Consider the following 11281-nt stretch of genomic DNA (forward strand, 5'->3'; position numbering starts at 1 on the left):
CCTCAGCCTCCCGAGTGCTGGGATTACAGGCATATGCTACCACGCCTGGCTTCTGTGGAGTTTTAAATTAAGATGAAAGGACTCATTATTCCTACAAGTGTGGTCATGTAAGTAAGTCAGGGATCAAGTAAAAAAGATGAAACTATGCAGTCAGCTCTATGGTTAGTTGTCGCCATCTTCCTTTTAGATATGTGCTGATTCTTAGCCTTGAGTCTGCTAGGATTCAGTAGTAGAATATTTGGCTAAGACATAATCAAGGTTTCTTTGTGCAGTTGGAATATTTTATTAGGTTTATTGAGTAATTTCTGTATCCTTTGCCCTTGCTGGGGGGCCTTGCAATACTATCTTCCAGTTGTTACCCACAGGACCTAGGAATGTAGGTAGGGTTATTCCCATTTTAACAGTGAGTAAATTGAGGGTGAGATAATTTAAGTAGACTGCTAGTGGGTAACAGGTAGTAAGAAGACGTATTTGAAATAGTCCCTCCTATTCTAAAGGCATAGGACTGTGGATTTTGCTCAGTGGTGCCTCACCTGCCTAGCAAGCGTAAGATCCTGAGTTCTATCCCTAGCACTGAAAAAAAAAAAAAAAAAAAAAAAAAAAAAAAAAACACCCAAAAAACAGATTCCAAAGCCGTTGTACTACAATATCCTACCTTTTTTTTTTGGTACCAGAGGTCGAACTCAGGCCCTTGCACTTGCAAGGCAGGCAGCGGAACCTTGACCCTGTGATTCTAAATACAGATTTATTAAAGGAGCCTTACTTAGTAAATGTAAATCCAGAGAAGTAGATAACATTGACGCTTTCAAAAAATTAAAATTAAAATTAAAAAAAAATATGTATATAAATTCTTTATCCTATCAAGTAAACCTGCATTTCCACTGCATCTACCAATCCACCGTGCCCACCAAATAAGGGGATAGGTTCTTCAGTAATTCATACAGGAACTTAGATTCCTTGAGGGTCTGGCGGGCTTTCCCCTTGGATGTGTGGATGTAAAATATTGCCAGTAGCTTACCTCAGGTTACCAACCTAACTAGACACAAATCCCTTCTTAATCCCTTCTTGTTCAGTACATGAGTTAATAATGTAAACTGTTTTAAATTATACTTGGTATTACTGAATTAAGAGGAAGGTGCTATACCTAAAGAAACTGGTGCTGCTTCATTTCAGACCCAGTAAAGAGAAAACTGGCCACGTGAGCGACTCGGGAGCATCTGTTGTCAAGCATGGACTCAATCCGGAGAAGACGTTCATGCAGGTTCATTATTTAAAGGTAAGAGCATCTAGTGGCAGGAGATAGTGCAGCATATTTTAGGTTCTACAATTAAATGATGAAGATTAGTGACATGGCCGAGGCAGAGCCGAGAGACCATCCACGTTGCAGTGACGTCTGAGTAGAATCAGAGCGCACTCAGTAAAGCACTTCTGTCCCCACACCAGGCCACACTGAGAAGGCTTGAGTTAGAGGAAGCTGAAGCATCCCTGCCCTCTTCCTCTCCTACGTGGGTCAGCTTTGAGGAGCAGAACCTGCAAATTGCTCTCAGGTCCAGTGGGAAGATGGGAGTAATAAAGCGAGGCTATTCTTGGGATCTGACGCAGAGAGGAGCTTCCCTTTTGGTTTGGGATGGCTGTCCAAACTGCACTGAGTCAAAACGGAGTTGGTGGTGGTGGGCTGGGGATTTATCTCAGTGGTTCCTCCGCCTGCTTGACAAGCACAAGGTCCCGAGGGTGATCCCTGGTACCAAAAAACAAAAAACCAGAGTCGGTGATGACATTACCAAAGGAACTGGAGGCTCTATAGTTTCTCCTTAATTTGTACTGTGGGCTTTTGGGTCAAAATGCAATGGGCAGCCTAGGAAAGGTGAGGCGGCGCTTGGGAGCTGTTCCCTATGCACAGTGGGCAAGTTGGAGTGTGCAAATATTTTTACACTTCCGTCTCTCTCCCCCGCCAGGGCTACTTCCTCCTTCGGTTCCTCACCAGAAGACTTGGGGATGAAACCTATTTTTCATTTTTAAGAAAATTTGTGCACAAGTTTCATGGACAGTTGATTCTTTCCCAGGTAACTTATGGGTCCTCAAAAGTTCATGCTGTATACTTGGAGGAGATGTAGCGTCTGGGGATTTGATTGTTTTAGTATTAAAAACAGGAAAAAGTTTTTCCGTTTCATGCAATGAGAAAAATAGAAAGTTAATGAAGTGGACACAAAGAGAGTATTTTTTTAAGGGGAGGGTGAGCTCCTTGTTGTTTGGGGACAAGCTGTTACCCAAAGCTGTCTTATACGCAGTGATGTAAATAGCTGTACCCAAGTGACCTTAACAAAAACCAAAACTACCCTGCTGTTCCCTCTACCTGAGATCATCTTTTCAAGGTGGTGTGTGCCTTACCCTGTAGTCTCTGTTTTGTGCCACAACCTCAGAATCAGTGTAGCTGAAGATTAGCACCAGCCTCTTCCTCTCTACCCCTCTGCTCTTTTCATTGCATTCACTATCACTGCCATTTGCTATAATTATATTTTCAGTTGTAGGCTATATGTTTCTTTTCTGTCTCTTCTCTATATATAAGCTCGAGAAGGTCAGGCATGCTTTTTATTTCACCAGTCTCTAGTACAGGGCTGGCGCACAGTAGGTATGTCATAAAAATAGATAAATACCCTAAGAACAAGATACACTGAAATATTCAGATAGTCTGGCTGTAGCCCTGAGAGAAGCTCATATGAGTCTAGGGTCAAGCAGCACACAGCGAGAAGGGCTGACAAAGAGCAAGAGGCTCCAAAATCAGAGCTCAGAGGTGAGAGAGGATAGACGATGCATCCTTCGCAGAGATTTGACCAAAGAGCGTTTTTGATACTTAATTATGCTCACGCATAAGTCACGTACTCCACGGTGTTAGATGTAAAGGATGTGTATGTATAATCTGAATACCCATGGAGGGAATACCAAATCCTTCAGCTTTTCCTTTATCTCTTGAAAAATAAGTGTTGTTTTTCCATAATGACTTTGAGATGACATTTGCCCTGTAAGATATATGGGCTCGTGGTTTTTAGTACATTCACAAGTTGTGCAACCATCCATGTTATCTAATTTTAGAACATTTTTATCAACCCCAAAAGAAATGATCAGAAATCACTTTGCCATTTTCTCCTCCCCCTTATTCCTAGGTGGCCACTAATCTACTTTCCGTCTCTGTAGATTTGTCTATTCTGGACATTTCGTAAAAAAGAATCATATGATATATGACCTTTTGTGTCTGACTTTCACAGTTCATGTAGCATGCATCAGTACTTCATCCGATTTTGTTTATTTGATTTTTGAGACTGGGACTCCGTATGTGTTGAAAGCTGGGCTCAATCTCCTGGGCTTAAGTGATCCTCTTGGCTGATGTCTAATTCTTGGGCTCAAGTAACCCTCCTGTCTCAGCCTCCTAAGTAGCATTCCTTCTTTTAATTTTGCTAATTGTCATAATATATATGTAACATAAAACTTACCATTTTAGTCCTTTTTAAGTGTACAGTTCATTAAGATAAAGTTCATTCACTTTTGTTTTCTTGGTTTCTTTTGTTTGTGTTTTGCATTGGGTATCGAACTCAAGGCAGGGGGCAACACCGCTGAGCTAAGACCCCGGCCCCCATTCACATTTTTTGTGCAGTCATCACCATTGTCGATCTCCAGAACTTTTCATCTTCCCAACTGAAACTCTGAGCCCATTAAACAATTATTCCCCATTCTTCTGCACACACCCCACCCTTTGGCAACCACTGTTCTACTTTCTGTTTCTATGAATTTGACGACCATAAGTACCTCGTGTTAACAGAGCCGTGCAATGTTTGACCTTTTGTGTCTGGTTTTCCTTACCTTGCATGGTATCTTCCAGGGTCATCCAAGTTGTAACAATCCAAATTTTCCTCTTTTCTGATGCTGATTAAATATTCCATTGCATGTATGAATCACATTTTGTTTCGCTATTCATCTGTCCATGATATTTGGTTTATTTACATCTTTTTGTGGTCATGAATATTGCCACTATGAACATTAGTTGCAGACATTCTGTATGAGTCTCTGCTTTCAGTACTTTTGGGCTTATACTCAGATGTAGAATTGACTATATAATTCTCTCTTCAAGTTTTTGATGAACTATCCTTTTTCCCATAGTTGCCATACCATTCCACATTCGTAGCAGCAGGGCAGAAAGGTTTCCATTTCCCCACATACTTGTCAAAATTTGTTGTATTCTGAGGTCCCCCTGACTCAAACAGCCATCCTAGTGGGTATAAAATTACAGCTCATGATGGTTTGGATTTTCATTTCTCTGATAGATAATGATGTTGAGCTTTCTCTCTCTCTCTCTCTCTCTCTCTCTCTCTCTCTCTCTCCCTTCTTTTGTGGGGGGCTAGAAGTAGAAGATACTGAGGATTGAACCCAGGGCCTTCCCACTGAGCTACATTTGTAGCCTTTTGAGGCAAGGTCTTGCTAAACTGCCTAGGCTGGGCTCAAACTTGAGATTCTTCTGTCTTAGGTTTCTAGAGTGCTGGAATTACCAGCGTTTGCCACCACTGCCAGCTATGTCGAGTACTTTTAAATGTAGTTTTTGGCCATTTGTGTCTGTTCAGATTCTTTGCCCCTTTCTTATTTGGGTTGTCTGTTATTAATGATTTATAAGAATACTTCATATATTCTAGATATAAATCCCTTATCAAGTATATGATTTGCAAATCTTTCCTCTCATTTTATGTATTGTCATTTCACTTTCTTTTTTTCTTTTCTTTTTTTTTTTTTTTGAGACAACAGGGTCTCACTATGTAGTTGAGACTGACCTGGGACTCACTATGTAGCCTAGGCTGGCCTCGAACTCACAGCAATCCTCCTGCCTCAGCCTCCAGAGTGCTGGGATTATAGGCGTGAGCCACCACGCCCAGCCTCTCTCTCTCTCTTTTTTTCTTTTTTGGTACCGGGGATCGAACTTGGGTCCTTGTGCTTGCGAGGCAAGCCACCAAACACTGAGCTAAATCCCCAGCCCAAAAAAAAGGACACCTTCCTCTCTGGCCCCTGCCTTCCAGGGACCTTGTTTCCAGCCATGACTGGTCACTCTGGCTCTCACCAGAGCCATCAGCTCAAAGGCCAGACTTGAAGCCCCAGTGATTTTTTTTTGGTACTGGGGATTGAACTCGGGTCCTTGCACTTGCAAGGCAGGCCACCGAACCGCTGAGCTAAGTCCCCAGTCCTCGATAGTGTTCTTTATAGCACAAGATTTTAAAATTGTGACAAATCTGATTTATCTCTTTTCTCTTTGATAACTTGTGCTTGAAATGTGTCATATCTAAGAAACCACTGCTTCATGAAGATTTACTCCTGATTTTTTGTCAGAGTTTCATAATTTTAGCTCTTAATACATTTAGGTCTCTGATCTGTTTTGTATACATTTTCATATATGGTGTGAAGATGGATAGTTCAACTTCATTCTTTTGGATATGAATATCTAGTTCCGTAACTATTTCATGAAAAGGCTATTGTTTTTCTTCATTGAATTGTGTTAATATCTTTGTCAAAACCAATTGACGAATAGTGTAAAAATTTATTGTGTTTTTCTCAATTGTATTGATCACTATTTCTATCCCTATGCTAGTACCAGATTACCTAGTTATTTTAGCTTTGTATTAAATTTACACTTTTTTTTTGTTTGTTTGTTTGGTTTTGAGACAGGGTCTCACTATGTAGTTGAGACTGACCTGGAACTCACTATGTAGCCCAGGCTGGTCTTGAACTCACAGAGATCCTCCTGCCTCAGCCTCCCGAGTGCTGGGATTACAGGCATGTGCCACCATGCCTGGCTTACACTTTTTTTTTGTTTGTTTGATTTTTGCAATAGGGTTTCTCTATGTAGTTCAGACTGGCCTTGAACTCAGACTGGCCTTGAACTCACTGTATAGCCCAGGCTGGCTTTGAACTCCCAGCAATTCTCCTGTCTCAGCCTCCGGAGGGCTGGGATTAAAAGTGTGTGCCCCCACACCTAGCCTTGGAAATTATTGGTTTTTCAACTGCTACATACTCTACAAAAATTCAAGCAGCTAGGTGCAGTGGTGTGTACCTGTAATCCCTAGGTACTCTGGAGGTGGAAGCAGGAAAATCACAAGTTCAAGGCTGTCCTGGGCAACTTAGCAAGACTGTGTCTCAAAAAAGCTTAAAAGGATTGAAGCTGTGGCTCAGTTGTAGAATGCTTGTTTAAACATGGGTGAGGTTTGGGTTCAAAATCCAACATTGCTCCCCCAAAAATGTCAAGCAAAACAGAAAAGTACAAAGAAGAATTTAAAATATCATTCAAAGTCCCATCACTCAGAGCTACTTTTAATTAATATTATGTGAAAATATTCTAGAAATCACAGTTTCTATATGTTATGTATGAAGTGTGTACAGCTATCTCTATGTAGGATATGTATGTATGGACAGATGCGTACATAGAGGTTATTAGACAGATATAATATTATAAAAATAGGAGTATACTGTGGGTATTTGGAGAAGGGGCAGTGATGGGGATTGAACCTAGGGCCTCACATTATGAGGCAAGCACTCTACCACTGAGCTAGCCTCACCCTCTATGTGTGCTTTTTAATTCAATGTTTAAAATTTTCTTTTACCAAGACTTTAATAAATGAAACACTAAAAGTGAAGTAAAGAACTTTCTGAACTCCAAATTAATGCAAGAGAGATAATTTTTTTAAAAAATTGTCCTATGGTTAAAAAATATGATTACCAAAAAATGTTACAAGATTGAAATTGTTGGTTTTCTTTCCCTTCACATAGAAATTTCGCATTCTAATGCATCAGATTATGCATGGCTGTAAAGATGAAGAAATGAGCAGTTCTATACTTGTACTACTCTCTTACTCTCTCCTTTCTAAATGTTTCTTAGTTGTTATTTTTATACAGTCAAGGTTTATTTCAGTAACAGTATCTGCTAGAACCATAATTTTTCCGGTTGTGTAGTCTTGACTCTGTGTTTAAAGGATCTCGGCATTCACCACCAACCATTTTGCTGTGCTTCCGTATTCATGAATATTTTCTTTTGGTTCAAGTCTTTGTTGGCTGAGTTTCATTATCAAATTGATGCTGAAGTTGTAGTCTCACAGGCCCAAAATTTCTGAGCTTTATTTTTCTATTTTTGGTACTGGGGATCGAACTCGGGACCTTGAGCTTATAAAGCAGGTGGCAGCACCACTGAGCTAACTCTCCAGCCCTAAAATTTCTGAGTTTTTAATGCTAGAGAATACTTGTATATTATCTGCCCTGGAATTACATACTGGCTGGGTTTAACATTCTTGGGTCAACTTCATAGACATTGCTCACCTGCCTTCAGGCATCAAATACCTTTTGAAATTCACTTACTTCACCCCTTTATATCACTTAGATGGCAGAAGACTTCTTTTACCTTTGGAGCTTAGTAATTTAATTACAAAAAATGGGTTAGTGCCAATGATTCTGTGTTATCCATCCCCCCAAAAGTGTGCACTTTTTGGCTTTTTTTTTTTTTTAGTTTATTGGTACATTTTAGGTATACAATACAATTACATTCATCATTGGGCTCTTGCACCTTTACATGACTCACCTTGGTTCTTATTTTTGCCCCATACCCCAGCCCTTCCTTCACCCCCTCCACACTTCTCTCTTTACAAAGATAGTGTTTCCATGTTTTTCCTTTTCTCACATTTTCTCTTTTGCCTTCTTACCTTTCCCCTATGCCTCCCACTTCCCCTACTCTTTTAGACCTTTTCTTCCTATTATGCAATACTAACTATACATTTGGATCCTTATTTATAATCTTAGCCTTAAATTCTATGGAGTGGAATTGTCTTAATTATATATTTGAATGTATTTTTTTCCCTTTATAGTGTTCTTAATTTCAAGGTTACCAGTTATCCTTGTGTTATATCTTCTTTGTTCTCCATCTCTCTATCCCAGGCAACCTTTTTATTATTAATGTTATTTTCCTTAATTTCTATACTTAATGTCTATAATGTTTCCTTAATGTCTATACTCTATTTCTGCTTCATTAATGCTCCTATATTGGTATTATTTTGCTCCTTAATTTATTTCCTTAAAATCATTATTTTCATCTCATTTTGTTGTTTTGCCATTATTAACTTTTCATTTTACTGACTTTGTATTCTTATTACATATTTCTGTTAATTTATTTCATAGTATAAGTTATCTGTGGAGAATTTTCTTCTGTTTCTTATATTTTCAAGACGAGATTCTTCGTCTTTTAGATGTTACACTTCTTTCTGTCTCTTTATCTGGATTGTAGTCATTTACATAGTTGTCATACTTTTTGCTCTTTCTCAGCATGGGTAGCACTTTCCTGACCTTTTATTTATTCTCATGTATTGGCGCATTGTTCTTGATTCTTTCCCAACTTTTAGGCTTTTTTTTTTTCTTCCTGAGTTATGGTTTGAAACTCAGATGGAGGAGGAGACAAGCTCCTATATAGATGTTTAGACTTTGTTGAAGAATTTGGATTGGCTACTCTTGAAAAGTTGTTAAATGTCACCTGCCAAGACTCTTGAGACATAGTATGGGTATAGCTTTTTCCCAGTGTAAGTACTCTTGTCAGTTACTATCGCTCCTCCGATTCAGTTTGGAGCCCTGGAACTTCTGCAGTTTATCAGAGAGAGTCCTACTACGTGGTTTATTGCCTGTGCTTTCCTCACGTCTCTCCCTTAAGCATTTCCAGGCCCTGCATTGTCAAAGAAGAAGAAAGACAAATAGTCATGTTTCTTTCCAAGCGTGTGGTTATTTTTGAGAATTTGTGGGATTTGACTAATTCACCAGCCCTGCTCCTGCTAAGCATGAGGTTGTGGAGGGTACAGAGGGAAAAGAACCAGTGTTGGAATCTTAACGTTTCTCTCTTCAGTTGCCTCTTTTCCAAGTTTAGAGCAGGAGGCTATGCATCTTTCCTGTTTGAATATTATTCAAGCTTTTGCCATTTAAAGAATATTTATTTTAATTAATGAATTAGTTAATTCTGAGATGGATCTTGCTTGTTAGCCCAAGACTGGTGTCAATCTCCTGAGCTCCAGTGATCCTCCCGCCTCAGCCTCCTGAGTGCTAGAAATACAGGTGCATGCCAACTTTAGTGTCTGTGTGTGTGTGTGTGTGTGTGTGTGTGTGTGTTTAATGGATTCTTTTTTCCTAGTACCAGGGATCAAACTCAGGACCTTGTGCTTGCAAGGCAAATGCAGTGCCACTGAGCTAAATCCTCGGCCCTAGATTATGGTTTTGTTTACATCACTAGCTATTGAACAGGAAAGGCTGTTGTCCAGTTCTTTACTCAGATGTCCCTCAACTTCTTCCTATTTTAACTTACTTCTTCCTCTTTTTCCTCTTTTTTGAGCATCCCATCTGCCCAGCATTTCAGTATTACAATTTTTCCAGTGGCTACTAAAACCCTTCTCTTGAGAATAATAATGACCTCTTTCTGATAATCTGATTTCTTCTGTTTTTACCCTACCAATCTTGTTCTTGCTTCAACGTTTTGATTATTTATCTCTCCTACCTTTTCCTTATGACTATGGTAATTATTCAGAAAAACAACCCAACAAAATGTTAGTCCTGTATAATTATCAAGCTGGTATCAGTTTCTCCAGTAAAATCCACATGTACCTGCTTTTTATTGAGTATTTTCACTGGGGATAAAAAGTCATTACCAAATTAACTATATGCCCAAACCAATGTTGGTTTCTTTAAAAATTATGATGCTTAGTTTATTATTGTATATTAATCAGAGTAAAGTGTTTATATGATTAGCATATAGATTATTACAAGAGTAGAAAATGAAACAATTCTCAAGAAATGTGTTTTCTGACTTGGGCATAGGCCTGTAGGCATTGCTCAAAACCCAGATAAAATTCCATCCTATGACCCTCTTAAAACAACTATCTTATTTCTTTTGCCTTTGATTTTTGTTTTCAGACAGACTACAGAGGTGACAGACTGGTACCCCTACTATTTGTGGATAGCTGACTTTGTTAAAGATCCCAGATTCAGCTAGGAGAGAAAGCCGTCCTTGTCCCATTAAGATTTGTAAGTAGCTTTCACATGATTGCCAGCACACTGAAGAGAGTGAAGACAGATGAAAGAATTGCAAAGAGGTAGTGAGAGAAGGAATAATTGTAAGAGACATATTTCCTTTTTATTGTGTTGCGGTGAGTGGGGAAGAGCTTCTGCCACAAGTTTATACCAATTTACAAAAGGAACCATGAAGACTGGCATTTTGTGTTTGAACATTGGGTCTCTGAAGAAGGGCCAGTGGGGTCAGTTCCACTGGCAGCCTATACAGAGACTGCCTGGATGAGAGGCGTGGAGCACAGGACAGGACAGAACCCTGTCTGGCACTGTGGGGAGAACATTCCTGTGGCCGAGGGTGTCCCAGTCTGTGAGCATGTCGTGGAGATGCCCAGTGAGGGCTTGGCCAGTAATCACCAGGGAGCTGCTGTGTTGCCTGCAGGCCTCAGCTCTGAGGAAGGAAGAGGAAGATGCTCCACTGTGGTTACCTCACAGGGGTCAGGCCGCCAGCCACCTTTCTTTAAGAATGAAGCAGGGTTTCTTAGGAGCCTCCTGTACTTTCCCTGTCTTACAGAGAAGTTGGGGTCATTGTACTCTGCAATCTTGTTAAAAAACAAAAAGGTTCCAATTGTAATTGCAAAAGAGGGAATTAAGGTTAACTATGAACATCCTGCTTCTCATGTAATTAAGTTCTTCTTACCATTGAGTGAATGTGATTTTTCCCTCACATAATTTGAGCATAAATTATCAGGCAAATATGAGATAAGTCAGTATGGGGAATAAGGAAATAATGAAGTGAAAATCATTAAGGAGTTTTAATTACAATACTTGGATTTTTTAACTCTTAAGAAGCGTAAATCAGTGAAAAAGTAATGTACAAAAATAATCCACTAATATATTGGATTTATAGTGAAGTCGATGTACTAGATTGTGATAAATGAATTTCTAATTCAGCATTTTACAAAATAATTTTTAAAATAATAAAAATGACACCAAGAACCTAAGTAAACATAATTCTTTGCATTCTAAACGTTACCTCTGTTTCCTTAGTATTTTTCTCCACGTATCTCCGTGAAAGATGCCTTTGTTTAAGGACCTTTTTTTTTTGGTATCAGGGATGGAACTCAGGTCCTTGTGCTTGCGAGGCAGGTGCTGGAACCACTGAGCTAAATCCCTGGCCCTTCCTTTGTTTACTTTTTTTTTTTTTTTTTTTTTTTTTTTTTTT

General features: G+C 39.3%; 1 protein-coding gene across 6 annotated transcripts in view; it reads left to right on the top strand.

Annotated features, from left to right (window-relative positions):
• The window catches only part of Aopep (aminopeptidase O (putative)), a 349371-nt gene that overhangs the window by 222446 nt on the left and 115644 nt on the right, over positions 1–11281 (top strand). For 4 of the 6 annotated variants that reach the window (XR_782535.2, XR_782536.2, XR_004514518.1 and 1 more), the window contains exons 9-10: positions 1174–1276; positions 1956–2063. Coding sequence is in view for 1 of the 6 variants with exons in the window: in XM_010636136.3 (XP_010634438.1) it covers positions 1174–1276; positions 1956–2063 (211 nt within the window). In the remaining 5 variants the exon portion in view is untranslated. Of the gene's footprint in view, positions 1–1173; positions 1277–1955; positions 2064–9963; positions 10075–11281 lie in introns of all 6 variants that reach the window. The other 2 variants (XR_782537.2, XR_782538.3) reach the window with 1 other exon arrangement.

The sequence above is a fragment of the Fukomys damarensis genome, unplaced genomic scaffold, assembly GCF_012274545.1.
Source record: "Fukomys damarensis isolate Sample0158 unplaced genomic scaffold, DMR_v1.0_HiC HiC_scaffold_27, whole genome shotgun sequence".
NCBI classification, from domain to species: Eukaryota; Metazoa; Chordata; class Mammalia; order Rodentia; family Bathyergidae; genus Fukomys; species Fukomys damarensis.